Source organism: Spizellomyces punctatus (assembly GCF_000182565.1).
Source record: "Spizellomyces punctatus DAOM BR117 chromosome Unknown supercont1.3, whole genome shotgun sequence".
In the NCBI taxonomy this organism is placed as follows: Eukaryota; Fungi; Chytridiomycota; class Chytridiomycetes; order Spizellomycetales; family Spizellomycetaceae; genus Spizellomyces; species Spizellomyces punctatus.
Window position 1 is genome coordinate 890,240 of NW_015971539.1, and position 25,535 is coordinate 915,774.

At 47.3% G+C, this 25,535-nt stretch overlaps 15 protein-coding genes across 16 annotated transcripts; 8 read left to right on the top strand and 7 right to left on the bottom strand.

Annotated features, from left to right (window-relative positions):
- The first annotated feature begins 53 nt into the window (after window positions 1-53).
- On the top strand, window positions 54-2,711 carry SPPG_02023 (uncharacterized protein). The gene is made up of 4 exons (XM_016750329.1): window positions 54-185; window positions 266-1,631; window positions 1,693-2,265; window positions 2,343-2,711. The coding sequence occupies exons 1-4, from the start codon at window positions 136-138 to the stop codon at window positions 2,640-2,642; spliced, it is 2,289 nt and encodes a 762-aa protein (XP_016610983.1). The 5' UTR covers window positions 54-135; the 3' UTR covers window positions 2,643-2,711.
- SPPG_02024 (uncharacterized protein) lies at window positions 1,372-4,355 on the bottom strand. The gene is made up of 8 exons (XM_016750330.1): window positions 4,233-4,355; window positions 3,843-4,171; window positions 3,716-3,774; window positions 3,253-3,647; window positions 3,144-3,189; window positions 2,930-3,070; window positions 2,714-2,863; window positions 1,372-2,638 (listed from the first exon to the last, which is right to left on the bottom strand). The coding sequence occupies exons 1-7, from the start codon at window positions 4,262-4,264 to the stop codon at window positions 2,723-2,725; spliced, it is 1,143 nt and encodes a 380-aa protein (XP_016610984.1). The 5' UTR covers window positions 4,265-4,355; the 3' UTR covers window positions 1,372-2,638; window positions 2,714-2,722.
- A 52-nt stretch (window positions 4,356-4,407) lies between these two features.
- SPPG_02025 (uncharacterized protein) lies at window positions 4,408-4,996 on the top strand (the record flags this gene model as incomplete). The annotated part of the gene is made up of 3 exons (XM_016750331.1): window positions 4,408-4,505; window positions 4,571-4,766; window positions 4,835-4,996. 3 exons carry the CDS (start codon window positions 4,408-4,410, stop codon window positions 4,994-4,996), a joined length of 456 nt encoding a protein of 151 aa, XP_016610985.1.
- A 67-nt stretch (window positions 4,997-5,063) lies between these two features.
- Window positions 5,064-5,951, top strand: SPPG_02026 (uncharacterized protein; the record flags this gene model as incomplete). The annotated part of the gene is made up of 1 exon (XM_016750332.1): window positions 5,064-5,951. The coding sequence occupies one exon, from the start codon at window positions 5,064-5,066 to the stop codon at window positions 5,949-5,951; it is 888 nt and encodes a 295-aa protein (XP_016610986.1).
- Window positions 5,952-6,062: 111 nt separating this feature from the next.
- On the bottom strand, window positions 6,063-8,289 carry SPPG_02027 (prephenate dehydrogenase (NADP(+)); the record flags this gene model as incomplete). Its single annotated transcript, XM_016750333.1, has 15 exons — window positions 6,063-6,113; window positions 6,166-6,381; window positions 6,449-6,497; window positions 6,572-6,627; window positions 6,692-6,799; window positions 6,859-6,980; window positions 7,044-7,134; window positions 7,207-7,243; window positions 7,323-7,474; window positions 7,534-7,650; window positions 7,725-7,756; window positions 7,834-7,947; window positions 8,006-8,061; window positions 8,123-8,174; window positions 8,250-8,289. 15 exons carry the CDS (start codon window positions 8,287-8,289, stop codon window positions 6,063-6,065), a joined length of 1,293 nt encoding a protein of 430 aa, XP_016610987.1.
- Window positions 8,290-8,514: 225 nt separating this feature from the next.
- Window positions 8,515-10,348, top strand: SPPG_02028 (uncharacterized protein; the record flags this gene model as incomplete). Its single annotated transcript, XM_016750334.1, has 8 exons — window positions 8,515-8,689; window positions 8,763-9,049; window positions 9,105-9,239; window positions 9,309-9,512; window positions 9,571-9,771; window positions 9,836-10,054; window positions 10,122-10,251; window positions 10,311-10,348. 8 exons carry the CDS (start codon window positions 8,515-8,517, stop codon window positions 10,346-10,348), a joined length of 1,389 nt encoding a protein of 462 aa, XP_016610988.1.
- Window positions 10,349-10,582: 234 nt separating this feature from the next.
- SPPG_02029 (uncharacterized protein) lies at window positions 10,583-11,698 on the top strand (the record flags this gene model as incomplete). The annotated part of the gene is made up of 1 exon (XM_016750335.1): window positions 10,583-11,698. The coding sequence occupies one exon, from the start codon at window positions 10,583-10,585 to the stop codon at window positions 11,696-11,698; it is 1,116 nt and encodes a 371-aa protein (XP_016610989.1).
- Window positions 11,699-11,950: 252 nt separating this feature from the next.
- On the bottom strand, window positions 11,951-15,389 carry SPPG_02030 (pentatricopeptide repeat domain-containing protein). The gene has a single exon (XM_016750336.1). The coding sequence runs from the start codon at window positions 15,353-15,355 to the stop codon at window positions 12,095-12,097; it is 3,261 nt and encodes a 1,086-aa protein (XP_016610990.1). The 5' UTR covers window positions 15,356-15,389; the 3' UTR covers window positions 11,951-12,094.
- A 383-nt stretch (window positions 15,390-15,772) lies between these two features.
- SPPG_02031 (uncharacterized protein) lies at window positions 15,773-17,635 on the top strand. The gene is made up of 2 exons (XM_016750337.1): window positions 15,773-16,751; window positions 16,808-17,635. The coding sequence occupies exons 1-2, from the start codon at window positions 15,988-15,990 to the stop codon at window positions 17,556-17,558; spliced, it is 1,515 nt and encodes a 504-aa protein (XP_016610991.1). The 5' UTR covers window positions 15,773-15,987; the 3' UTR covers window positions 17,559-17,635.
- SPPG_02032 (peptidylprolyl isomerase RRD2) lies at window positions 17,510-19,202 on the bottom strand. Its single transcript, XM_016750338.1, has 7 exons — window positions 18,951-19,202; window positions 18,752-18,880; window positions 18,546-18,682; window positions 18,409-18,480; window positions 18,216-18,340; window positions 18,049-18,149; window positions 17,510-17,980 (listed from the first exon to the last, which is right to left on the bottom strand). The coding sequence occupies exons 1-7, from the start codon at window positions 19,164-19,166 to the stop codon at window positions 17,624-17,626; spliced, it is 1,137 nt and encodes a 378-aa protein (XP_016610992.1). The 5' UTR covers window positions 19,167-19,202; the 3' UTR covers window positions 17,510-17,623.
- Window positions 19,203-19,849: 647 nt separating this feature from the next.
- SPPG_08972 lies at window positions 19,850-21,428 on the bottom strand (the record flags this gene model as incomplete). Of its 2 annotated transcripts, XM_016757123.1 has the most annotated exons (7): window positions 21,345-21,428; window positions 21,105-21,252; window positions 20,921-21,023; window positions 20,820-20,839; window positions 20,631-20,760; window positions 20,499-20,562; window positions 19,850-20,429 (listed from the first exon to the last, which is right to left on the bottom strand). In XM_016757123.1, coding segments are annotated over exons 1-7 (648 nt in total). In that variant the 5' UTR covers window positions 21,346-21,428. The 2 variants fall into 2 exon arrangements, with proteins under 2 accessions (XP_016610993.1, XP_016610994.1); XM_016757122.1 differs by having other exon boundaries at window positions 20,248-20,441; window positions 21,105-21,367.
- A 243-nt stretch (window positions 21,429-21,671) lies between these two features.
- On the top strand, window positions 21,672-22,481 carry SPPG_08973 (uncharacterized protein). The gene is made up of 2 exons (XM_016757124.1): window positions 21,672-22,154; window positions 22,221-22,481. Exons 1-2 carry the CDS (start codon window positions 22,065-22,067, stop codon window positions 22,329-22,331), a joined length of 201 nt encoding a protein of 66 aa, XP_016610995.1. The 5' UTR covers window positions 21,672-22,064; the 3' UTR covers window positions 22,332-22,481.
- On the bottom strand, window positions 22,454-23,612 carry SPPG_08974 (uncharacterized protein). Its single transcript, XM_016757125.1, has 5 exons — window positions 23,382-23,612; window positions 23,218-23,311; window positions 23,043-23,156; window positions 22,900-22,981; window positions 22,454-22,841 (listed from the first exon to the last, which is right to left on the bottom strand). The coding sequence occupies exons 1-5, from the start codon at window positions 23,518-23,520 to the stop codon at window positions 22,578-22,580; spliced, it is 693 nt and encodes a 230-aa protein (XP_016610996.1). The 5' UTR covers window positions 23,521-23,612; the 3' UTR covers window positions 22,454-22,577.
- Window positions 23,613-23,949: 337 nt separating this feature from the next.
- SPPG_02034 (uncharacterized protein) lies at window positions 23,950-24,913 on the top strand. Its single transcript, XM_016750339.1, has 2 exons — window positions 23,950-24,207; window positions 24,283-24,913. Exons 1-2 carry the CDS (start codon window positions 23,973-23,975, stop codon window positions 24,840-24,842), a joined length of 795 nt encoding a protein of 264 aa, XP_016610997.1. The 5' UTR covers window positions 23,950-23,972; the 3' UTR covers window positions 24,843-24,913.
- Window positions 24,367-25,526, bottom strand: SPPG_02035 (uncharacterized protein). Its single transcript, XM_016750340.1, has 2 exons — window positions 25,184-25,526; window positions 24,367-25,109 (listed from the first exon to the last, which is right to left on the bottom strand). The coding sequence occupies exons 1-2, from the start codon at window positions 25,472-25,474 to the stop codon at window positions 24,906-24,908; spliced, it is 495 nt and encodes a 164-aa protein (XP_016610998.1). The 5' UTR covers window positions 25,475-25,526; the 3' UTR covers window positions 24,367-24,905.
- Window positions 25,527-25,535: the final 9 nt, after the last annotated feature.

Sequence of the window (25,535 nt, forward strand, 5' to 3'; positions counted from 1 at the left end):
TATCCGCACGGAAAATTACCTGATCAGGAATGCGGGCCACGGGTTGCACATCCAAAAACTCAGCTAGTGACCTTCTCATGCTTACACATTAGGAGCGCAATTCATGCCAGTATTAGTTTTTACGTCTGATCTGAAATGACAGCTTTTACGCCTTATCTTGCGGAAATTGCTGATATCGTCTGCCGGTAGGACTTGAATGGGACTTCCCGCATGAACCGCATGAGATAACGACCGTGCAGCAATCGCTGAATCCTGGGATTTGTAGGTTATGTCGATGTGCAAGCAATACCGGGCTTGGAAACCTCTTGATATTATCTGGAGATGAACCCGTAGCTTCAAACCATGTGTCTGCAGCACATAATATTGCCCTAAAGTCCCTCTGGGGTGAAACACTTGCGAGGCTCGGATCCACAAGCCCAGCTCAAACCAATCCAACGCCAAGTTGGCAAGACATTGGCGAATTTCGGGCGCTGATGGTCGACGAGTCCGAAGCCATCACTCTGATTATCCGCCACATGTTCGTGATGGCAATGAAACAACCAGAAAAACTGCCAGCTGCAGTGCCGGAAATTTCTGTCGGACTCGATAACTGCCTAAGATCACTGAAGACGTTAGAAGCTACCACCTTGCTTGGTGCAATCCTGTTTCAAGACTCCGCAGGTATAGGATCCCAGGAGCGACTGATACTGGCAGTCGCAGAGTTGGTGGCAGTTGTGTGTGAATTCTTCCGATGCCTTGGAGCTTTGATGACCACCTCCAGGATTGCGGAGGTGCAAAGTGGTACTGGGGACGGTGGCATGAGAGCCGGAAATGTACAAATGAAGACAGCCAAAACGTTTGTACAGAAGGCGATGAAGGCTGGCAAGTTCCTTAACTCTCGGCGAAATTCATTCGCGAGTGTGCGAGGTGCAGCGGCTCCCTCTGCCGAGAAGATAGCCGAGAACAGCCCAATAAAAGACGCAAACACAGACATCTGGGCTGTACAAGAGAAGCTACAAGAGCTCAACCAGTGCGGCAAAGCCCTCGTCAGTGCTCTTAATACTTTTTTGAATGTATTGTTGTCAGTGGAGCGTCATCTTGTGCTTCAACGCGCATCGTCCTCTCTGGCAAATGGTGGTGACAAGAAGAGCGGGATCCGACGTCTACGAGATGCTTTGGAAAATGTACTCAGGAGTCAACAAATCAGTGATGTGGATTTAGAAGACACTAATCTGTCGGCCTCTGAGCATGTGAGAGAAGTCAGTCGAGATTCGTTCGGAGAGGAGCCACTGCATGTACGTAGGTCAAAGACTGTCAGAAGGCGAGCTAAATCCCTGGAGAGAGTATCAACGCTGGAATCTTGCTCGTCCCTTGAAAGTGATCACCACCGTACGGGGAAACAAGGAGAAGAAGAAACGTCTTTCAACTTTAAAATGGGAATGAACTCTACTCCTGGAGAACTACTAAATTCTGTGCAGACTTTGTACACAGAAGGGGAAGACCCTCCTGAGGGTAACGAATCAGCTGCCTCAGTCAGGAGACCTCGCTCATTATCCCATCCCACCGAAGCTGTTTCGTCAGGTCGTTTGTCATTCCCGACTCAACGGCGCGCAACAGGACCGAGTCAACTGCGGCAGGAAATATCGGCCGAGGTGAGGTTGAAAACGTGCGCACCGTGCAATGCTGTCAAACTCATTTCATAATTTTTTTCAGCCTACACCGCATGCGAACATTTCAACAAGCCATACTGAATTGCCTTCCGCAGCCCCGGACATATGGAGTTCTCAGTCTGCCTTGCCCTCCCCATATGAAGACCTTCTGAGGCATATCGAAGAGATTGAACAAACTCAACTTGAAATGCTCAAACAGTCAACACAACATAATCAACGGTCACCTGCAACCCAGCCAAAAACTGCAACATATATTGCCGCCCCTAAGATTGGCTCACTACCTTCAACCTTCTCGATTGCCAAATCCCCGATGGGCGGCCAGATCATCAATGTCGGTATCAACAAAAGAGGCATGGTAGGAAGCCCTTCTTCAACGACGTCCCTAATGATGCCACCCCCTCCGCACCATGTGCACCCGAAAATTGCGGTAGCGCAGATCAAGAAAGAGTGGGAACCAAGTTTGACTGTCAAAAGGCAGCTCCTGAGACAAGATTCCGGAATGACTTCGTGGAAACTGTGTGTGGCCAAGCTTTCGCATTCAAGCCATTCATTGTTGATATTCCCAAGTGGAAGAGCGACTGTCAAGGACATGGACTTTCCCGTGAGGGACCCAGAGGTGAGTATATTGCCAACTGCGTGACCATTTCATGATTGGGATGACCGCTCAATTCGATACAAATCCTGATGATAAAGTTGTCCGGAGCGAGTCCCATAGCCGCGTATAACCTCCGTAATGCCGTGATAGAGAAGGCATCCAATGTACCCAGACATAAGGCAATACGTGCACGCCTAATGAACGGAGTGAACGTTCTCATTGATGTTGGGTCCGATGCCCGGCTCGAAGATTGGATGTATGCAATGAGACGTATTGCAGAAGATGAATCGGCTACCGCCCCGTCTCGGAGGGATAGCGCGCTTCCGAAAGGACGGGATAGTCGAGTAAATAGCTCCACATATTTGTCATACCCATCCGCCTCAAGTTTTGTAATCTAGTGCCCAGGCGGCGGAACAAGATCAGAGGGTGCTTTACAACAATTAGAAATATAGACTGCGCATTCCCTCACATTTTGATCTTAGATGTGCAGATGTTTCCTTTTGCCTTGCAGCTCTTTAGATCTCCTCGCAACTTCAAAAACCTCATCCGCCATGAGTAACCCATTTTCACGCAACATGAACAATAAAGTCATAATGTCTGCATGATCTACGGTATCACGCTGGCAACGGTGAAAGAAATAGTGTCAGTGCAGCACGCTGCTATCTTGTATACATAGAGTGCATACCTTTGATATAAAGCGCATTAGGGAATCTTTATATTGACATCTGCCCAAGGGTCGGTCTCGTATAACGTGTTTATTCCACGCTTTTAACAATGCACACTCCGATCTTGTCAGATTAGCATCCATACACATGTCCTCCAAGTGCTGCAAGAGGAATACGTCATTCTTGCCATTCATACCCTAACATGACTGGTAACAGTAATAGCATAGTAGATACCTTTCCAAGCTCAGCCTCCAGGAAAGACATATCGACGCAGTCGTCGCTGATTCGGGTGAGGGATGATGTCATTCGAACTGCATTTGGGTTAAAAAGGGAGGGCTTATACCTATCGTATTCATCTTCTTCCGGTTGGATGGCGACATTTGTGCTACTATGAAAATACTGTCTAGCAGACTGAGCCCGCCCCACCCGGTCAACCTGGATCGATGAAACCGAGACTCTCGCACTGTCGGTTGAGACACTGCTCCCACGGAGACTGTATGTAGCGCTATTCCGCTCCGTTCCCAGTGTTTTTTCCACTTCCACAACATATGGATCCTGAACAATCTCAATATCTAACTTGCAGGTAGCGTTCACAAGCGGCTTCTTCTTCAATTGCCACAGGTGGACTGTCACGGGTTTCGCCACTTTTGGGAGAATGTCAAACTCACATTCGCCACATGGATGCCGGCCCCTCTCTGTGACGATGGAATATTGTCCATCTTCTTTTGAAAGAGTCGCCTAAAATGGGACCACCTTTCGTCAGCTTGTCCTCACCTTTCGACGTGCTAGTCGGTGACATCACTGACATCAAAGTAAAACGGAGGTTCGTACCTCCTTTTGTTGGTACATTTCTCCTTTTCCGAATCTATGGCATCGAACGTCAGACACTTAATTTCGGCAATGACAGAAAGAAGTAACTTTAGATATGCTCACCGAAATCATCATACGGAATGAATGCGACCCGCAGAGTGTGCTTTATGACTCTCGCGCCAGTAATCAAATGGCCGCCAGGTGAAATACACCGTCCCTTTGATCCATGGTGTAAACCAACCTCGCCGTCCTCGTTCAACATGACGACAACATCAGAGTAACAGGTTCGGCAGGTAAAGTCGGTTCCGTCCGAGTACGTGGCGGTAAGTTCGATTTCCACAACAAGGCGAATAGGTACAGGTGCGGGCAGCTGCTGTGTATTGTCCACTGTGATCTGCGAATGCCTTGTGTTGATATCCAGCAGCTTGAGCTGTAGCCGCACAGAGACCGGACTACCAAGGGTAGGGTAAATTTACCCATATCAGTCAGTGCAAGCGATGACTTTCCCCGAACCTGAGCATCGCGAGTCGGCCCGCTTTAGCCATCGGAGCGCTGGTCAATACTGAAGGCGAGAAGCCTGCTTCCACCCCACTGCTGTCCCCAGTGTACACGTGACTCAGCACAGTGCAAACCAAATGCAGTTCCTCCAACGTAAGGATTTACTCTCTCACGAACGTATTTGGTCACCATGCTTGCCTCCGCCGTCTCTACCGCTCCACTTGAACTTATGCGCCAGTTCAACGCTTTACAATCAACTAGGGTACAGACATATCGTGACTTTGAAAGGTAACGCGGCAGTACTTTTCTGAAGCAATGGAGCGGTACTTTTTCCCACACATGCTATTGTGTAGAGGTTTTGATGACTATATTACCGAGGCGAAAACACCAGCAGAGTATGAACGACTTGTTGAAGATATCACGCAAAAATTTGCGTCCATTTCGCGGGACATACGGGCAGTCGAACAACGCTTGCGAGATCAAGATCAAAGTGAGTGGGCCACGATGATACGGGAGATCCAAGATTTGGAGAAAATGAAACTACGAGCGGTATGCAAATTAAGGGTTAGAGTTCATTGTCAGCGCTGCTCACCTGTATCCATACCATCACTGAGCAGACGGTCAACTACCAGATGAACAAACTTGAATCGGTATTTGGAGAAAGAGATTACCAGGGTGATCTGGAGCAATCCCAAAAAATGATAGAGAAGATTACGCTTGAGATTGTTGACAAGCTATTCGCTCTGCGACATGACATGGCGGAACTGTTAGAAAGTTAATCTTCACTTAAAGCTTATGTAAGCAACACTACACTTTTTGCTGCAAGGGTAGTGGGCGTCAACTTTAATGTATCGCGATGACCTTTCACCTTGTGCCTGTCAAGTAACCTTCAGCTTGGTCGATGATGCCTATGCGGAAGTATTTACGCTCTTCTCATCTAAAGCTGCGCACACCTGGCGCCACAATTTCCATGTTACCCAGAAATCTCCCAAAGTCGACTATACCTTGGGTGATAGAACCATAACCATATCGCAGGACAATTCAGCGCTTGGCCGCTTAGGTGTGACGGGTGTTGTTGTCTGGGATAGCGCTGTGGTTCTGTCTAGGTTGTGTGAACGTGGAGTTTTCGACGTTCGCAACAGGGCCTGCCTTGAACTAGGTAGTGGGACAGGCCTATTTGGGATCGCACTGGTTACACTTGGTGCTCGCACTATTGTGCTGACTGACAGGTTCGATGAGCTGAAGCATGCGGAGAAAAATATTCTGAAAAACATAAAAGAGGCTGAAGAACGGGCCAGGATCCAGTTGGTGGAATATGAGTGGGGTTCTGACACCAGGTCCATCTTTCAGGCGCTTCGGTGCAAGGAGGAAGCTGGTGATGAAGAAATAGCAAAGCGATCGACACAATTTGACTACATCTTTGCTAGTGATTGTGTGTATAACGAACACATCGTTCCGTATCTAGTCGAAACGTTCAAAAAATTCTGTTCTGAGTCAAATGGCGGAGGTTCGGTTCGCTGTGCAGCCAGCGAGGCCTCTGTCGTAGAAGCGCGATTGTGGCCCGAAAATACTACCCTAGTCGTAATTGCGCAAGAGTTGCGATCAGATAGTGTCCACCTAGAGTTTCTCGAACAGATGGTACAATCAGGCTTTTGCATGGCTCGATTGGAAGGTATCGGGGATGTTGTGCAGAATTCTGCGGTCTGTCTCTATGTTGCATGGTTGGAAACTTAGAGCTATTGGCGTCGCCCACAATCCTTCCTTCGTTTTGGCTGTTTCAAACATGTGACGTAGTTTACAAAGTCGGCGACTCGAAATTAAAATGTATTGTTTGGAAGATATCCCTCAGGTTGAACCCCGAGTACCAGCTAATGTCTCGATAAGTTTCGCCGATGCCTAGAAGGCCCATTAACCATAGTCAGGACATCAGAATCTTCCGCCCACTCACCTTTGCACCTTGAACAAGTCTATCCTCGAAAAAGGCCGCAGTTTCTGTAAATCGCTTCTCATACCCCTCCATGCTCCCCAGTTCTATACATTCAACCCAGCCCCGAGTAGCGGTGTAAAATTCGCAATCGTCTGAACGAATCTCGCGATTGTACAGCGCTGCATTGATGGCATCGTCTAAGGACCCAGGCTCGAGGAAGAGGTATTCCGTAAGGCCCTGTAGTATGTGCGAAAGTTCCTAGTGACGGTCGGCAGCGCAGAGCACGTGGTCAAAATGGGCATACCAGAAGCATACGGAAAGGTGGAGTTTGGCAGATTAGGTGGTCATAGGGACTGGGCAACATTTAATGATACCTTAGCATTAAATTGTGCCAGCCTGCAAGATGCACATATGACAATAATCTTACGAGGGTTCCAGCGCGTGCCAGCAGTCAACGACTGCGAGGAGCGACAAGTGTGAATTCTAAATATGAATCGTTCATTTAGTTTACCCGCCTAGCCATCCATAGAGCCACTCATCCACTCACAGGTTTTCGTTGCGCTCTTGGAATCGCTGATAAAGAGAATTGATCCAGGACATCGTCTGAGAGGAGAAGGGCTTGGCGGTCAGCATTTCCAAAGACAAATGCAGCAGCCTGGAATTCGACAAATTAAGCTTGACTCCAATAGCGCCAATATTATTTTCACCACATACAGCCTTCACGCGTTTCCTAAACTCTTCCTCCTTCTCTTGAATCATCAGCTTGAACAATTCAGATACTGAGTTGGCATATTGTCGAACTTGAGGTCTCGCGCTTGGATTTAGTATAGCCAGTCCTGTTACAAAGTCAATCTTTAATCTTCGGTGCTCTCTTTGGAAGAGCCAATACATGTTCGTACCAGCGTATACATGCCATTTGTTGCTGTATATTCGCAGAGTCATCAGCGTCTTTACGTTCTCAATACCACCGACATAAGACGGGTTTTCCCACTGACGAAGCAACAACGCCCATCAAAAGCTCGTCGAAAGGAGCGATTTCACGTATTCTGATTTAACACTTACTGGATAGACCTTGTGAACCTTCCAAGCCGTACCCATGCTAAATGATACCGGACATAGAGGAACACGAATCAAGACAGCGGATCATAGCGATTGAAAGACGGACGTGGGAATCCTACCTCAAGAAAGCAAGGTGTGTGGCCACTTGAGTATCTGCAGTTATACGATCATGGTCCAGATAATTCAGGTATACAATATCCGATTGTAAGGAATTTAATATTCGGACAGCTCGGTCGAAAGATTCTTGGTCACTTCTGTGTCGTATCACCACCTATGTATCGGAGCATTCAGCATCGTCGCTCGTATTTCTCAATGGTCGACGGATGATACCAAAGGTTGATTTTTGGGATTAACTCTTGGCCCATGCATTGAATGACAGGTTACTATATTGACGTCTGGTGGAAGGTATTTCTCAAAAGCCCTAATCTCTGGCTCTTTAACAGACGTCTATCGTGGAATGATGTCGTGTAAGTAGGTTTATCCAGTAGCTACCTGCGTCTTGAAACCAATCGCTGTATTACCTGCCCGCACACAGTTGCACCAAGTTTAGTTCCTATGTTCCATGAGAGCAAGGAAACACGTTGGCAAGTATTCTACCGGGATACTCTAGACAATTTATAATTCTCCTACCAGGACCGTACATTCCCACCACTCTATCGATATTTGCTGCCTCCACACTGTAAACAATAAAGTCGCTCCTTCGAGATACAGAATAACCGTCGGGAAGGACATTCAATCCGGTGCCTGAAGGTCACCGACGGTAAGGTGTCGCGTGTCGACGGGTTGTCTACGGGTGACGTACCAGCTAGCTCTTCTCTCAGTTGTTCATAGCGAGAAGGTATGTCGCAGACGTTGACACTTCAAATATATAGTTTGAAGTCAGTAGGGCGTGAAATCTTGGTTGTCACTTGAAACTCACCGCTTCCAACCCGCCGCAAGAAAAGACAACCCGTACAGCCGACCCATGTCCCCTAAGGTATGGGTTCCGGTGAGCAAACTGTGACGAAGCCAAGGTTGTGCACTCTGAATTCTTAAGCTTCACGTACCCAAGCCAATTATGCCCACTTCTATCGTTTCTTTCTCCATTATTTCTGAAATTCATGTGCGAGATCGCTGTGAATCGCGTCGAGAGCACCCGACCTCAATTTCGCAGGACAGCATGAGTCACGTCATTAACCTCAAAATGGGAGCAGCTAATCAGGTCAATTGGTAACCTCACCTGCAACCATCCTCCCCACATCGGCCTTGGACGAAAAACAGCTCGATAAGCTATTCAAAGGCCACTGTATTCACCAATTCTGCATCCACAATATGATGGACATAGACTTACCCCTGGATCAGAACTTCAACCAACCGCCGCGAAGACCCGCAGAGGCCTGGGATGAAGCTGCAGACGAGAACAATGAAAGCAAAAAGAAAAAGACAAGCACAATAATAGTCGACAACCCAACCTTAGACCTGGAAAGTTACAGTGCGAACTACGTAGGTGAGCTTTACTGAACCACTGGAGGCTTTCTGCTTACGATCGGCCGGACTAAGAGGATTATCCGGCTGTAAAGGGCATACACGAGTTGAACGCCTTATCTTCATTGCGGAGCACTCCCCACCACTTGCCATTGACGCTTATAAAATTGCTTTGAACGACTTAAAAAACACAATGGATTATACGCGTTACACTGTGGTGCACCAGAAGTTGAACGACCTACTTCTGGGACGAGGTCTGCCAACCATCCCTTTGGACCAAACATGGGTCGACAACACAAAGAAAGCACAGCGAGCGAAAACGGAAAAGCTGGAACGAGAGTTGAAAGATTACAAGAGCAATTTGATTAAGGAGAGCATCAGGGTATGTGTTGTGCGCAATTCATACTTGATGACTCTGAGATGACCGTCACAATCAGATGGGACACAACGATCTAGGCGATCATCTTTACGATAGTGGTGACTTATCGGGGGCTTTGAAATCATATTCACGAACGAGAGATTACTGCACAACGTCAAAGCACATTGTAGATATGTGCATCAACGTAGCAAGAGTAAGCGTGCCCATGATCATCCAGTGGATACGTGTTTGCATCTAACGTATACAAAATCACAACTTGTAGCTCAGCATGGAATTGAATAACTTTGCTCATGTCCAAAGCTACGTCGTAAAGGCGGAAACAACGCCCGATATACCAGAAAAGAACATAGTAACCAGCAAACTCAACTGTATCATGGGGTTGGTGAATTTGGAGGCTGGAAAGTTCAAGCGAGCGGCGCGAAATTTCCTTGATACTAGCTTTGAACTGAATACGCACTTCTCTGAGGTACGGTTCATAGACTGTGCCTTTTTGTAGACAATCTAACAAGGTATCTTCTTATTAGGTTCTTTCTCCCAACGACGTGGCAATTTATGGCGGACTTTGTGCATTGGCAACATTCGACCGTTCGGAACTGAAAAGCAGAGTTTTCGACAATGCCGACTTTAAGCAATTTCTCGAACTCGAACCGCAAGTGCGAGAGTTGCTATCAAATTTTTACCACTCCAAGTATTCGCTGTGTCTGGATATATTGGAAAAGATGAAAGTATGGTCGTCGTCTAACATCTTGGTATTTGCCAAGAAGTCGTACTAAATTAAGAGATCTACAGAATGACCTATATCTCGACATATGGCTGCATGGGCATGTCGACATGATATATCAAAGTATTCGCAAGAAGGCCCTTGTGCAGTATTTCTATCCATTCTTATCCGTCGACCTGAACCTGATGGCACAAGCCTTCAGCACAACGGTTCCGGAGCTGGAACAGGAACTAGCCACCTTGATAACGAGCAAAGAAATTCAAGCTCGTATAGATAGCCATAATAAGGTAAGACAATGATTGATAAAAACGTTGTACACTGGACGCTGACCTGGTGTTTTCCTTTTGACACCAGATCCTACGGATCAAATCCGCAGACCAGCGAACCAATATATTCGAAAAGTCACTTGCAATGGGATCGGATTATCAGACTCAAGTAAAACATATGCTATTGCGAATGAAGCTTGTACGCGCCGATATGATTGGTATGTCTGTTGTCGATCCCTCGTAGACCGAACCAACTGTTCAACCATCTTCATGTTAGTGAGACCTCCCGAACGTGATCGACATGACTCATCCTAAGCAACGAGGTCTAAGCCTCCGACTTGAAGCGCGTCAGATTCCTACTTTAACCTTTTATGGAATGTAATTTGCCTTATTTGAATGTCATATGTGCGTGTGGGAAAAGGCGATGCTTTCAGCGTGAGAAAAGGCTCAACTGGCCGGATAAGGAGGAGACCGAACAAAAAACAAGTTGCGCACACACTTCTCATCTCCCCCTAATTTCCGTTTTTTGGCATCATCGTTCCTTGCTGAATGGCCCTCGCGCAGAGAGGATCGTGCCTCCGGCCGCGCTGTGCATCCCTTCTCGCACTTGTCACTATAACCTTCTTCTTATCTACTACCAATGTCCTAGCGCAGCAAAGCAACTGGTCTCTTGAAGGATGTATGGCTGTTCTTCCAAACCTTCCCACACCATCGTCAACGCCAATTACTGCATCAACTCAGATCATTCAGTCTTGCGTTGATACCTGCGCGAACCAAAACATTACCTATGCGCTGCTTTCTGGACCGACTTGTGCGTGTTTGAGTTCAGATGCCGTGATACGAACCCTATTAGCGGTGAATGTTGCGGAATGTAACCTAAAATGTGACGGGGAGCTACCCTGTGGAAATCCCGTATCTGGACGATACTCTGTATATAATACTGGCAAGGGTTTGGGAGCTGGTGCAGGTACATCCACGTCAGCACCTCTCCCTTCTGCTTCACCAGCGGTTGCCACGTCTACACCTCAACCACCACCTCAAGCCAATGGCGGGACGATCACCACATCCGGCAAAGTAACCGCACCTAGTAGCCGAAATGTAGCAACTATCGTTGCGTCTTCCATCTCTGCCGGTGTCGTCGTCGCCTGTCTTGTAGCATTCCTTTGCTACCGATATCGAAAACGACGTTCACTTCACCACTTGCCTCGTCTCGAAGCTGGCACGACCGATGGTAAAGCAGGAGGACTCATTCGATCAGCCTCAAAACGAGGCGCGAAAGCTCTAAAAGCAGGCGTTGTTCCCGCTACCACTACGGTCGAAAGTCTTCAATCGGGCTTGAATGGTGCGGGTATTGTCGTGAAAGGCAATGGTCTGAATGCCATCCTTCCACGAACACCAAACATGATCTACTCTGTCATCACGGCCCATAAACCCATCCTGTCTGATGAAATCGAGCTGAGAACAGATGATGTGGTCGCAGTCCAAAAGCACTTTGAGGATGGATGGGGCGTAGGAACGAATGTCTCAACAGGGCAGGTGGGGGTTTTCCCATTGGGATGCTTGGTGAGCGAGGATGAGTGGGTAGAAAAAGGATTTGCATTACCTAGTAGAGCGGCAAGTGCTGCTTCCAAGACCTCGTTCAGGCCTGGAAAAGAAGCGATTTAAACTGGGAAAGTGCGGGGAGAGTTATAGATTGTACAAAGTTTTGTGAACTATGCTACCACTTAGTGTCCTGTTTCTTGGTGTCAATTGTATCTTTATTACATGTATGTTTACATTTCTGGCTGGTAGCGCCGAAAAAATAGACTAGTAGTTATCTGTTGATCTGATGCAGTTTGTGTCAATGAAATGCCAGTCCATCTCAGAGGAGGCAAGATTATATTGCACGTTCAGATAGCGCAGGGAAGAACAGATGATGCTGAAAGGAATTGCCAAAATTTCTCCAAAATAACAGTTTGTATGTATAATTAACATGGAATATGCCAGAAATCGATTGTATGTATATGATTATGATAATAGGATGTCACAGTAAAACTTGAAAGTAATATCTGCAGCACTGCGCTAGATACTCATGTTTGCGGGTACTTCTCCTTCCCTCTTCGCCTTGGCTCGCTCCACCATCTCTGACCAGACGTTCAGCGCCACGACAGCCGACGGCAACTCATTCTTCAAATCAAAAGTCCACTCAGGGAAGTGCCTGTCGATGTAGGCCCACAGATCCTTCTCCGTTTGTCGGCTGACCTTGTCCTTCCTAACGGACAATAGCCCTAAAAAGTTTCTAAAGAGTTTCTGTGTCGGATTTACGCCATCCTGGGGCATCTCTTCCATGACAACTTTGCAAGCTGCTGGGACTTTATCACATCGAACCAGTGCCTCGATCAGAGACGTATAATTGTTCGGGTCTAATGGAACCTTTGCAGACCGAAGCTGATTCCATACTTCGTGAATCTCGTCAAGACGATTGGAGAAGGCGAGAGCATCGATAACTACTGAAATCATAGCGGTTTTCACTCCGTAATGCTCCTCAAATGCACGGTCAGTGTCCAATACGCTAGAATTTAGCAAGGGTTTTGCCTTTGGTCGCCATTGTTGCTTCCAAATATTCAGAGCTTTCTCCCACTCATTCCCATACCCGTAGCCGCATATCAGTATAGTCCACGTTGACGAATCTGGCTCCAGCTTCGGAGCAGAAGCTCCTTCCAACCCCCATTTGCCTTCCAACATCAAGTTGAATATTCGCTCCATCGACTCGGACTTGCCCTGCTTCCCGTACCAGTCGAGAATGGAGTTCATTGCGTGAGACTTGCTGTCCAGTTCACTTGCTAAACGACGGATTTTGTGGATGTACTCTGTTGCACCATCAAAACTTCGAACAGCAGTATGTGCTGCCACAATGGCGGCACACATCAAGGCATTCTCCGCAATCCCGTATGACTTGACTAGATCGACAATCCTCAGAGCTTCGGACAGGGATTGGGTTTTCTTAGCAATTGTAGTTACGACAGGCGTGTATATTGATGGATCTATCCGCCGCTTGAAAATTTGTAAAGCGTCTTCAAGCGCCTTCGTTGCTCCTCTCAGATCGCCATTTCGCAAGGCGTGGTGTACAAGGATAGAATATGTGATCTCATCCACCAAACCAGACCCCTTAGCCTTCATTTCGTCCACTAATCGTCGGGCATCCTCCTCACGACCGTGTTTAAGATACGCAACGATCATCGTGTTGTAAACTTCGGCTGTTAATGCACCTCTGCAATCTGCAGACTGCCGCATCACGCGTTCCGCTGTTTCCAAATCTCCACGGACGCAATAGAGGTCTACTGCCGCGCGATACACCATTGCATCGGGTGGCATAAGCCCTTGTCCGGCTTGAATGTGTTCCCAGATCACCATGGCCCTTTCTAGCTTCCCATTCTTCAATAACCCATTCAGGAGCGTGCCATCCCCAACACAGGATGTAGCCACTCCTTTTGCTTTCATATCTTCCCAAAGTTTCTCTGCCTGATCATCAAGACCCGCTCGTAATAGTCCATTCATAAAGATGTTGTAAGTGTATTCGTTAGGTTCTATTCCAACCTCTCGCATTTCTTGGACGATGTTTCTTGCTGTACCGAGCCGTCCGTTTTTTATCATGACGCCAAGAATGGTACTGTAAAGAACGACATCCCTCTTGATTCCTCGCCGACTCATTTCCTCAAGCATAGTTGCAACACGCGCAGAGTCCCCCTCTTTTGCAAACCAGTTGATAAGAATTGTGAATGTGATAACATCAGGAGGACACCCCATTATTTCCATGTCGTCGAAAAGTTTAAGAGCCTCGTGCTCGTTTCGCACTGAAAGCAGAGAAGATATCAAATAATTGTAAAGAGGTGTGTCAAAGAATGGTTCATTTTCTGCGGCCGATGCTTCGCGTTTTGTCGGAGTCACGAGACTTCTCACGGCCGAGTACAGGGACAATGCGCAAGAGATTTCATCCTGTCCTAAAAGTTTTCGCATAATGAGTGTAATCGATTTTTTTGCTGGGACCAATCCCGCCCGGCAAATATCCTTGGCAAGCATGGATGCTGGTACTGTCAGGCCTCCCTCCTTGCTGACAACGGCCAAGAGCTTCTGAGCAAGCATAGGATCCTGACTGAGAAGCTTTTGTCGAAGTTTATAGTCCGTGTCGCCCACTTTCCTGTACATGGTTATCGCTGCATGGACACGTCCGAGACGAATGTATCCAGCAATCATGATTCGCCAAGTATCGAGGTGTGGCTTAACACCTTTAAGCTCAACCTCGTTCAGCAGTTCGTTCGCATCAGTGGGGTTTTCATGATACATCAAATGATCCAACAGAAAATTATACGTTCCAATGTTTGGGCGGTACCCTTCTTGCTCCATTTGCTCGAGGATCACTTTTGCATCGGCAAGAGTGCGCACGGACGATCTGCTCACACTGATGACCCTGTTATATTCCCAGGTGGTAATACTATTGGGACCTAAATGTTGGCGCATGGCATCCAGGATGCTCCTGACAACCATTTGAAGCTGCTCCTCACATTTTTTCAGTTCGCTGTCCGACATCTCTGCGCGCTTTTTTGTCTTGCCCAGCATGCTAGACTCTCTCAATAGTTCTGCAACTACCGTCAAGCACATGTCGCGCTTCCAGTTCGCATCTCCCTTTTGTGCCATGCGATTCGCAACCAGTCGAGAGACCTCTTCAAAATGACCAGACTGGAAGAGGCCCCGCGCCAGCATCGCGTACGTTTTGCAATCTGCATCTATATGCAATAGCTCTTTCACATCCACCAAGAAAGCCTCTGCCTCTTCCGCCGTCCGCCGCTGAAATGCGCTCGCCTGTGCCAGTATATGCACGTCGAGCTGATTCACTGGAACGTCTGCTTTTTGCTTCCACAGAATCATCTTCACCACCCGCTTGGCAGAAACCTCTGGTGAATTAGAGCGTCCTAGGGTTAGAACTATAGTCCTCCATTGGAAGGGACTGAGATCGCGCAACATCTTTGGCTCGTGGGAAGCCAAGTGCTCCAGGAGTTCATAGACCTTGTCGGGATTGGGATCTTGTACTTGCAGCTGGGACTCAAGATGTTTTCTTAAAGAATCACCGTCAAAAGACACAGCGATGGCCGTCCCCGCCCTCGAGGCAGTTGGAGCACGTCGGGAGGATCTATCCTTGACTTGAGCCGACTGCAAGAACCGCCTGTTGGTCCAAGCAACCGCCAAAAGGGCTTGCGGCATGGCCGGCCAACGTGGCGACCTTGTCCCATGAGAACATGCGCAAACAAGCCTTACCGCAGTTCTCGTACTAGGCCTTGATGTCATTCCGTTGGCGGCCTTCCATGTCACTCACCTGTTCCTGAATCCCATTTCCAGGTCGTTGCTTGGATACCCCGACTGTGGCAAATGCATGCAGTGTGCGATGCCTTTGCCACCTCAAGTGTGCTTGCAAAAGTTCCGCACGTAGATCCAAAAAGTCAATTCCTCCAATTTGTTAAAACCTCCTCCCGCCCCTTCAACACGCTTGCGATAATTCTCCGCGGCGATAGCGATATGTACGCCAAATCTCCATCTTGTACGCTCGTTGCTTGCATTTGTCAGTTTGCATTTGTCAGATATCGCTATTAGCGTATTCCCATCGACAAACCCTCAAATCCAATGATGGAAATGACGACAAAATTATTTCCTTTTTTGGTAATGAATTGCGCGCATCCACCAAAGAGGTTTCATCACTGGTGACTCTCCTCCCGATAGCCTTTTTTTTTCTTTTTTTTTATTGGACACTAGGCCAACATGTCGGACTTTTCTTTTTTCACGCCTTTGGCCCTCCAAACAAGTTATTCCGCCCCAATTATTCCACCAACGAGGATCTATAAAGGAAACTTCGCTTTGGAGTTTTCCCTTCCTAGGGATTCGTTTTTGGTCAACCAACAACTCTAGACAGTACACCATTCGACATGCAAACTATTGTTCACAGTAATCCAATCCCACCAGTTAGAGAAGTTCCCCGAAAGCCTTTGATCACAGCAAGGAAGAGTGTTGGACTGGTTTCCACTGCTCGCAATGTCCCCAATGTCCTTCACAACTGGTCTGGTATAAATCCGATAGCACGCACGAGTCAAATACGCTATCCAAAGACTGAGCAACAGCTATCGAATCTCGTACGAAGATGTAAAGGCAAGATTGGCATCGTAGGAAGTGCGTTATCATTTGAAAAGATTGCCACAGTTCCGCTTTCCGATGACACATCCGTGCTCGTGAATCTGAAGCACTTTACCGGATTACAGCGCATGACGGAGAGCACCGCAGTCTTTGGTGCGCAAACAACAGTTGATGATGTTATCCGTATACTTGGCGAACATGATCGAATGATGCCATGTAGTCCGGGAGTGATCGGTATACAGACACTGGCAGGATCCATGTCGACGGGCACCCACGGACAAGGCCTGTTTCAAAGTGCCTATTCAGACATTGTCGTGTCTCTCCGAGTTGTCCTCCCAGATGGGGAGATTGCCGTAATAGGCGGCGAGCACAGCCGGAGCGATCTCCCACTTCAAGCCTTTGTAACATCATTGGGAATGCTTGGAGTTATCACCGAGGTTGAAATCAGGACAGAGCCTCGCCGAGTATTTGCCTGTAAAAAGGTCACCTGTGACTTTGATGATTTCATAGAAGATTATACAAAGTGGAACCAACAAGTCGAATATGTAAAAGTTTGGTGGTACGTATCTCTGTTGATATTCGATATATCTGCCCATCCCTGAAACATTGCAATAGGTTTCCAGAAACCGATCAGGTTCACGTTTGGTTTACCGATCCGGCTTGCCCCAAATCAAGTGCATACTTGGATTTCCTTTCCTCCTCCCGCGATCATCCTATCGAATCCGCCGTGTGCTCGGCGGCACTGAACGATACGGTCAGCATATATTGCAACGCCATGTCACACGATACCAAATCCTCCCACTCGCCCTCTTCCACTTCAGTCGCCCCCCAATTCAAGACCGTACGACGTTTCGCAGATGCGAGGGACCTCATAGGGTATTCGGAGCAAATCCTCTGTAAAGGAATTCCTGTACCCCAAATCAACTGCGAAATTGCTGTCCCTTTGGAAAACTTCACTTCAGCCACGTTGGCGTTGAGGGAATGGAGTATGAGGAACAAGGGGCGCTTGCATTATCCCTTCATTTATCGAGCGACAGGACGCAGTGAAGCTTGGCTGAGCCCTGCATTCCAAGGACCAGTAGTTTATATTGGGCTCCTTGTTTATATTGCGAGTGACGGAACCGTACGCGACGATGGTTTCGAGACAATGCGAGAAGTGCAAAAAATATTGGCGCAGTTTGGCGGGCTTCCCCACTGGGGTAAACACTTTGTCCCTGAACTATACGATTTCGAAAGAAGTTACACAATGTGGACTCGATTCGAACAGATTCGTCAGAAAACAGATCCGGAAAACAAGTTTCTCAATCCATTCTTGGGCACAGTGTTTGGAAGGCGGCGGAGTGCAAGTGCCAGCGCACATTTGTAATTTTAGATAAAACTAGTCTAGTAGTATGTAAATATTTTATATATATTTGATCAACGCACCAGTGGTCAATCAAACGGTAACGGTCGTGCCACGCGTGCTTTGACTGCCTCTCCACCAGCAGCGGCAGCGATCGCGCTGGGTACCCGTATCCCGCAACATTCCGGAAACTCTTGGCCAAACGCATGGATATGCCCTTGCCCACAAGGATCTTCCTCCTCATCTTCCTCCGCAAGGTGGATATGCCCGGATACACCTTCAAAAGGAAGAATCGACCCAAAAAGAAAGTGCTGCATGATGGGTAATTTCCCCAGCACTTCAGCTTTGTACATTTTCATCATTCCTTCAGCGATTTTGGCCCAAGTTTTCACGCCGCTGATGTCGTCCAGCATCGGTGAATGCCAACGTAGAGAGGCAGTCTTTACCTAGTGACAGTACAAGATATAAGCAGGACAGACCAATTATAGAATTTCCATTGCTGAGATGTCCATACCGAATTGATGAACTTAATGCAGGCGAGGTACATGTAGTCTTTTGAAAACTCTTCCACAACATCCTTATCATGGATGGCCTTCGGCCTGATATACTTGTGATCTAATTTCATTCATCAGGAACCGGTGCAACTGAAATCAACAAATATGTAATCGGACCAATACCCACCAGCCAATTGAGACGCTCCAAATAAAAATGGCAAGAAATGGTAATCATCCAATCCCCAAACTCCATGCGATCCAGCAGGCTCAAGCCAGTAAGAAAACTGTAGACCACGCATTACGTCAATATACCTGAAGTTTCGACATGTAACATCAGCAACTACACTTTGAGACTTTCCAATGACAATGGGTAACCATACCGCCAAAATACATTGATCACGAGGGGAACATAATCAGATTCCACTATTAGACCAAGTCGTTCCAAGCATAACCTTAGAGAGGAAATGCATGTGTAAGAGCGTCCTCAGCGTTGTAACAAGAATGAGACGCTACTTACAAAAAGGCGATAAAATGGGCCTCATGTCCCGTCCCATAATCAATTCGCTTCCGGTTCCCAAAACTATGCATCAAATAAGTCGCAAGTTCAGCTGCTTCAATTCCTGGGACGATTTCTTCCACCAATGATTGCGCATTCTAATTGCGCAAAAATAAGCCATTAGAGGGACTCAAAGAGTATGTCCAGAAGAGCAAAGCGAATCTCACCTCTGCCAACCGATCGTACCACGTCCGAAATGCAGGATTTCCAAACCTAGATTTCGAGTTGTCAACAGGCAAAATCTCCCTTGTCCAGTCATCCAAACGGTCGAGTATTGAAAGAAGGGATGTGACAATCTATAGATCGGCATAACCAAAACAAGATTAGAGATCATGTCATGTTCACATCAACGTAGAGATGACACACCTGAGACTTTTCCGTTTCCTCCCTTAACCGCTTCCCGCGAACAGCTGCACTTAGTTTCTCGATAAATTGGACGATACCCGTGTACGTGTCACTTGTTTGGAACTTTTCCAAATCTTCTTTGGTCAGAATGGCACGAGATGGGATGCGCGAGGTGTTGGCCGTGTCCGCACCCGTGCTATCCAGTTGTGTTAACGGTGATTTTGTTACAGTAACCATCTCGGTATTAGTGTAATTCAACGCGGTCTAGAGTCGTTTGCTCCTGGGACTTTGCTCTCCACGAGTGAACCAAGTCAAAGCAGGAAGCACGTGATACTGTCGCCCAAATCGTGATCGGTTACGTAATCATAATGTATGTGGTTTGGCACGCTGTAAGGCGATCTAATTGAAGTGCCTTTCACTGCCTTCCCATCCCTAGGATGCACCGGATTTGATTGAAAGCCAGGGATCACTTCTGAACTTTTATATCAGGCTAAACAGCATCGACCAACCGTCTTCAGATCTGTTGAAAAGGCTCGCGGACGTCAACGTCCTTTTACCTATTATGAATTGAACGCAAATCAGAAGAACAGGTGGAAGGAGGCGACCAACTGAAAGGGAAGATGGTAGATGGGTAATCCAATTTCACTATACCAATGCTAATTTAGCTTGGTATACGCATATCTTACATGCCGTAAGCAGTCGATACAGTCACAATAATGTTCCCGTTATCACACGAATGGCTTAGCGGAATTTATGGCCCATCTCAAACAAGATGTAGAAATACCTCCGTCCATCCGTGTGTCTGCGGAACTTTCCAGCTTCGATAAAGCCACACTTTTAATTTACTGCAGTGCAGATGGGGACTTGGTAGCCCTCCAGCTTATAAATATGTATGTAGGTAGTTGATTGTAAATCTAACAGTTAAATTTAAAGTCTTTCATTGAAGACAGTGAGATTTTAAGCAAGTTCTTTCCATATTAACAACTCAACAAGTAATAATCCAAAGTAAATAAAATTAATAAGTTATCACCTTGCCGTACTGATATTACTGGCGCACATGTCGCTTCGGAGGAGGTAAGTTATTGGTCATTGTAATTAGAAGAGACTTTGTGAGCTGAAATATTGGCTTGTTCCGGCGCTGAGACGAATGGTGTAACGAATGGTCGACGCGGATTAGAATTGTTGTTTTTTTCTCCCGTTTAACAGATTACTGCTCCCCTAGCTCCACCACATGCTGCTACCGAGAAGTAAATACAGGAGCAGCCACCAAAACTGACTCGGGGCTGATAAATTATCGTTGATTTCAATTCAAGTGAGTTTATCGCCTCCTCCTGTCATAGTCACGGTCACGGTCACGGTCGCGGCGGTCCCGATCATCATACCGGTCCCTCCGATCATCCCGAGACCCGCGGTCCCTGCGATCGTCATAACGGTCTCGCGGAGCATACCGATCGTGCCGGTCGCGACGATCATAAGAATCTCGGTCACGACGGTCCCTGTCTGTTACAGATCCTATTTGAGCGACATCAACAAAAACCGGGATACACACGAGAGATGGTGGAAGCGTACCTTCACGCTTGGGTGGGCCATAGTAGCGGCCCGGCGTGGGAGTTCGAGCACGACTCCTTTTGGCCTGATAAAAAAAAATGGTAAGGGCTTCGCTTCGTGCTCTGACAGCAGGCGGGTCGAGCCCTCACTTACCCTTTCGACGGTTACGATTCTTCCGTCAACATCCAGCTTACCACTCTCTTCTACAGCTCTGTCTGCATCTTCCAACCTGACAAATGACACAAAGGCAAACCCGCGCGAGTCACGAGTGTGTGGATCGTACCTGAGTCCACAAAGACGGTTAGTATTTGGCTGCCCACTGCAGATTAAATACGACCATACATTATCTGGCATCGTTCAATCTTTACAACCAAAGACGAAGGCTTCTCAGAACTGGGGAGACGTGTATCGTTTCATTGCTGAAAGGTGGCACGGGCTCGTACCTCTCCAAATTTGCCAAAGGCCCTTTCAAGGTCGGTTTCGCGTGTCCTTTGACCAAGTCCAGTTACAAACAAATTGTTTCCAGGATTGCGGCTTGCTTCAGCCCTACGGTATCGAGAGCGAAAGAAGGTGCAAATCAGTTAGGAGTGGGAGAGTGTGGCAAAACTGCAATTCGCGGGAGCTTACGAGTCAGGGCGACCCCTATCGCTGCCCCCCCGACGAACGGGAGAAGCAGATGACCTGTCTCTTGGCCTACGATCCGGAGAAGGAGAGCGAGAGCGAGGCGGCTCGCCGCGGGTGTCAATGCGAATATCACCGTCACCGTCAATGCTCACTGACGTAGGATACGCAAACGTCGGCATCAGAATCAAATTCTCCAAGTCGGCTGCAATTAAAAGTTCCAGAACAGTTCCTTGGTGGGCTTACTTTTGTGAGGGGAACTGCTCAGTTGAAGCTGGTTTTTATAGTATTCACGCAATTGATGATTGCGTCGCGGATGGCCCGAGATCGTGCGGTGTCGAGGTTGCCCACCTGCCGGATCCTGGAAGGTTAATTGGCATACGCCACATTGTGGCTCTACTGTGGCTTAAATGAGATTTTGGCCCCATCGTTCCCGACAAAAGGACAATCTGTCACCCAATTCCATACATCCAAGTTACCCTTGGCCCCTTCAACGCGGGGGGGATAACACATGCGATACCACACACCCCCCCAGGCCATATTTCGAAGATGACAACGGCATCTTTCCAGAATTTCTTTTTAGATTAGCAAGCAGGGCAACCTTATGGTCCACAATGAAAGGCTCTTAGTTTTGTTTGGTCACATGTAAAGCGTGGGCTCCGAGGATCAACGCAGGTCAATCAAGTGTACAGGATACCTACTTCAAGTACTTTGAGCCCACAAGGGCCTATTATTTTTGAACACGCGCAGACCCTTACTGCTAGTATCATGAAATGAATGGTTAATGACTTTTGCTCAGAATAAACATGAACAATACTCAGTTATGGCGTGGCTGTGAACGAATTTACGAGAAACCCAGTAAAAGACGCAAGAGCAACTCGCAGTATCAGACCCATCCATAAAAAGGGTGTAACCGCCATTCCTCCCCCCACTAGTTTTTGCATTACATAGCATTACTTTATCAACATGTCCACTGATGTTCAAACTATTCCCCTGGAGCCTACTCCTGCAGAAAAACAAATCAACAATGTTGATCAACGCATTTTAACCCATGCGGTATGTATGCTTGTATCATCGTTTGCTGTACCTTCTATAGCCAATTCCCCTTTTTCATTCAATTAGACGGAACAACTGAACCAACTTGTGAAAGCGTATCTCGAGGCGTATCCTGCGGATGCGAACGATGTCGCAACTTCACCAGATCCATTAAAGTCACAATGTTATTTTTTGTAATCACCAAGAAATCGCCCATGGGAATGTTGTTGGAAGGAGATAGACACGACATGATGGAGTGCTTGAACTATCATTTATTAAAGTGGTGTGTGTGTAGTTTGTAGTTTGTGTTTGTGTAGTAGTGTATAATAGTAATATATCCAAAATTTATTTTGAATGTGTTTGTGGATTGGCTGATGATGTCGTCCACAACAGGAATACCTATTCTACGTTGCAATACAAAGGGCATGTACATACAGTCAACTATCAATAGCCTCCTCGTCGTCGTCCTCCTTGCTTTACCCTGCCACCCGCAACAGATCTATCGCCAGCAATATTCGCAATTGCCGTTTCGGCGCCCTCCCGGAACGCAGACGGCGCAAGTGGTACGATATGTCGGATAGCATCCGTAATATCTCGTGGTTTCTGTTTTGGCTTGACAGGTGGATTGGGGACAATATCTTCGCAACGGAGTGGATCAAAGGTATTGTTTTTAAAATACAGCTTTGTTGCTCGCGCGCCGGTTTTATACTGTAAGCTGCAAAAGTTACCATTTAATGGACATTGACTCTGTCGATGTCATGCCTACCATAGCTCTCGCATCCTCAGCAGCCAAAATCGTGCCTTCGGGAGAATTCAGATAGTGTAACGTGATAGGATTGTATCCTGAACTATCGACAGACTTCTCATATAGCACACTGATGATTCTTCAGTATTGCGCCGATAACCCACCTGTTTTTGCCAACTCTCGTTGTTGCACGCTTTTGTTCTCTCAATGTTTCTATTCTCTCAGTCTCAGCAGCCATGCGATCCCATCGTGCAGTTTCAAGGTCAGATAGCCAATTGCTGTTCAATTTGAAGCAGTCAGTCAGTGCAAAGATCCGCAGCAACGTCCGACGGCTCCTACCGCTTCACTTGTATCCTCCGTGCCTTCTTCTCTTCGCTGTCCTTCTGTCTCAGTTTTTCGGCTGTGGCTACATCCGTCTCGTAGCGATGTTTGTCTAACAGCCGAGCGAAATCATATTAGCATGAAGTATGACGTGAGGAGTCTTTCAAGCTGGCAAATCACACCATCCATAACTCCTCCAAATTTGAAGACGAGATCGCTCGTATTTCGAGAGTTGTTCCCGATTCGTCGTACTCGACCACATGGCTCAGGCGCCAGTACTGTCGGATTTAACTTGATGTATGATTCTTCTTGTAACGACATTGTATGTGACAGCGGTCACTAGGAGCAGCGCTAATGACTGGTTTACAAACCAAGGATTCCATATAGACTGCCATTCGCTTGTCAGAAATCCTCCGGCATTTGGTAACCCCCTTGATAGGCTGCAAGAATTACATGTAAGGGGAATATCCTTGATCCAAGGATCAGTCGTCGGAGAGCAACTTGCTCCTTATGTAATCACGCCCTTTCCGTTGCAGTGGACCATCCTGTATTTTTCTGTGGACAATTTGTGGTATTTCTTTGAAATTAACTTTTTGGCATCGATTCCATTAACTTTCCACTCTCAAGCCCAGAGGCATTATTCACAAACGTATTGGTCTTTACAGCGTGTACAGCAATGCGTCGTCTAGAAAGGATGCACAATTGGCCATCAAACCCAACAGCGACGTAGGATGGTAGCGCTTACCAAACTTGCGCGAAAACGCGTCCCACGTATGCGCAGCACTACACGATATCCAGGTCAGAATCACTTTGAGAAAATCCATTTGGAAACTACAGACAGTTGGAATTCTCAAATTTCAAGCATGCTTTCCCATCTAGTTCCTGATCGAGACCAAGGAGAATGTCCACGCAACAAACGACGGAGGCCACCGCAGTCGGCGGGGCTGGTGCCATCGTGGCTGGAGAGCTTGAAGAACAGCTTGGGGAAAAATTTTGACAAACATGCTGGTACGTTCGTTTTAACGGTTCCCAAAGCATCTTAATATATTGGAAGCACCATCCTTATTCATTATGGGTTGGCAGCGAGAGTTCAGCTGTCGACACTGTCCACCCAGACCCGTCCACAAACCCGTACCACCAGGTTTCGCGGGTTCTTCAACACCCCCTGTGCAGCCTCCCGACTTCCAGCAGCAATCACGGTCAAATTATCCTCCCTCCTTCTCTTGAAATATGACCTGAGATCAGACAGCCTGGTCATGGGCTCTGAAGCCGAACTCTTGTTTTCTCTGCCGAAAACCAACGAAGAATATCGTTTGAGCGGAACATTATATTGCATTGCTCCACCCAACGCGACAGTATCCCAGTTGCCTTCTTGGGCTCGTGGCATTATGACAAATCCATGCATGTGGGACGCAGAACGACGGCGAGTGTGGATGAGCTTGAGTCCAAAGGAACAGAAGGAGTACGGAAGCGAAGAGCATTTCGGGATTTTATTATTAGACGTGGATTCTGTAGATCATTTGGTGTTGGAAGAATGGAATGAGGTGGTGGCCAAGGAGCGGACGCTCTTCAAGGTGGTTGTGCCCAAGCGGACTTGGGGTAGGATTACGGGGGTTGACTGGGAGGTTGAAATTGTAAAATAATTCTCTGCGTATATAACAAGATAGAGACTGTGTATAATCATGCAAGTCATTTAAAATCAGAATTCATCCCGAATCCCCGTCCTCATCATCCTCGTCAATTTCCATTTCACGAAACAAGAAGCTGCGATACAGGCTATTATTACGGGGACTCGGAGCAGGAGACCCTTCCCCATTATCAGATTTGTCAGGACGATTAGAGGCCAGAAGGTGGTTAGGAATATTTCCGGTCATCAGATGCATGAACCGTATTCGGGTTCGAAACGGTGGCTGTGAGGAAAAACCCTCGGTTACACGCCACTGAGGAGACATTCCAAAACCAGTTCATGGTTGAAGTTACAGACCTCAAATCGTGCCATGGCATGCATAATAGCGGTCCACTCCGTCTGGCACACTCCTGCAAGCGTGTTCTTCAACTCCCTCTCTTCGCTGTCTGTATCATCAGTCCACTGTTCCAAGGTGCTTACAAAGTTTGGCTTTGTGGCTGCTGCAAGGGACGAGGACGAGAACGGCGGTTCAAGAGCGAAAGTGGTGATGGAATGAACAGAAGGTGTGTATTGAGTTCGGACGGATGCAGAGCGGGTGTGGGCAGAAGGAGCGCTCTCTCGTGGGGAAGGTACTGGTGGGAAAGGCATGGGAGGGCAATGATTCGTGACTGGCCTTGGGCAAAGGCAGACTGGAAATCCAAAGCTTGAA

Coding starts and splice junctions, on each gene's coding strand:
- SPPG_02023 (XM_016750329.1), top strand. CDS start 136: ATGACAGCTTTTACGCCTTATCTTGCGGAAATTGCTGATATCGTCTGC. Junction 186..265: donor ATTGCTGATATCGTCTGCCG/GTAGGACTTGAA, acceptor TGGGATTTGTAG/GTTATGTCGATGTGCAAGCA. Junction 2,266..2,342: donor TTCCCGTGAGGGACCCAGAG/GTGAGTATATTG, acceptor CTGATGATAAAG/TTGTCCGGAGCGAGTCCCAT.
- SPPG_02024 (XM_016750330.1), bottom strand. CDS start 4,264: ATGGCTAAAGCGGGCCGACTCGCGATGCTCAG. Junction 4,172..4,232: donor GGCCGACTCGCGATGCTCAG/GTTCGGGGAAAG, acceptor TACCCTTGGTAG/TCCGGTCTCTGTGCGGCTAC. Junction 3,071..3,143: donor TGGAGGCTGAGCTTGGAAAG/GTATCTACTATG, acceptor TTCCTCTTGCAG/CACTTGGAGGACATGTGTAT.
- SPPG_02030 (XM_016750336.1), bottom strand. CDS start 15,355: ATGACATCAAGGCCTAGTACGAGAACTGCGGTAAGGCTTGTTTGCGCA.
- SPPG_02031 (XM_016750337.1), top strand. CDS start 15,988: ATGCAAACTATTGTTCACAGTAATCCAATCCCACCAGTTAGAGAAGTT. Junction 16,752..16,807: donor GAATATGTAAAAGTTTGGTG/GTACGTATCTCT, acceptor ACATTGCAATAG/GTTTCCAGAAACCGATCAGG.
- SPPG_02032 (XM_016750338.1), bottom strand. CDS start 19,166: ATGGTTACTGTAACAAAATCACCGTTAACACAACTGGATAGCACGGGT. Junction 18,481..18,545: donor GCCCATTTTATCGCCTTTTT/GTAAGTAGCGTC, acceptor TTCCTCTCTAAG/GTTATGCTTGGAACGACTTG. Junction 18,341..18,408: donor GTGATCAATGTATTTTGGCG/GTATGGTTACCC, acceptor TCGAAACTTCAG/GTATATTGACGTAATGCGTG.
- SPPG_08973 (XM_016757124.1), top strand. CDS start 22,065: ATGTCCACTGATGTTCAAACTATTCCCCTGGAGCCTACTCCTGCAGAA. Junction 22,155..22,220: donor AACGCATTTTAACCCATGCG/GTATGTATGCTT, acceptor TCATTCAATTAG/ACGGAACAACTGAACCAACT.
- SPPG_08974 (XM_016757125.1), bottom strand. CDS start 23,520: ATGTCGTTACAAGAAGAATCATACATCAAGTTAAATCCGACAGTACTG. Junction 23,312..23,381: donor ATTTGGAGGAGTTATGGATG/GTGTGATTTGCC, acceptor CTCGGCTGTTAG/ACAAACATCGCTACGAGACG. Junction 22,842..22,899: donor CTGAGGATGCGAGAGCTATG/GTAGGCATGACA, acceptor TGCAGCTTACAG/TATAAAACCGGCGCGCGAGC.
- SPPG_02034 (XM_016750339.1), top strand. CDS start 23,973: ATGCGCAGCACTACACGATATCCAGGTCAGAATCACTTTGAGAAAATC. Junction 24,208..24,282: donor AAATTTTGACAAACATGCTG/GTACGTTCGTTT, acceptor ATGGGTTGGCAG/CGAGAGTTCAGCTGTCGACA.
- SPPG_02035 (XM_016750340.1), bottom strand. CDS start 25,474: ATGCCTTTCCCACCAGTACCTTCCCCACGAGAGAGCGCTCCTTCTGCC. Junction 25,110..25,183: donor ATGCCATGGCACGATTTGAG/GTCTGTAACTTC, acceptor TTTTCCTCACAG/CCACCGTTTCGAACCCGAAT.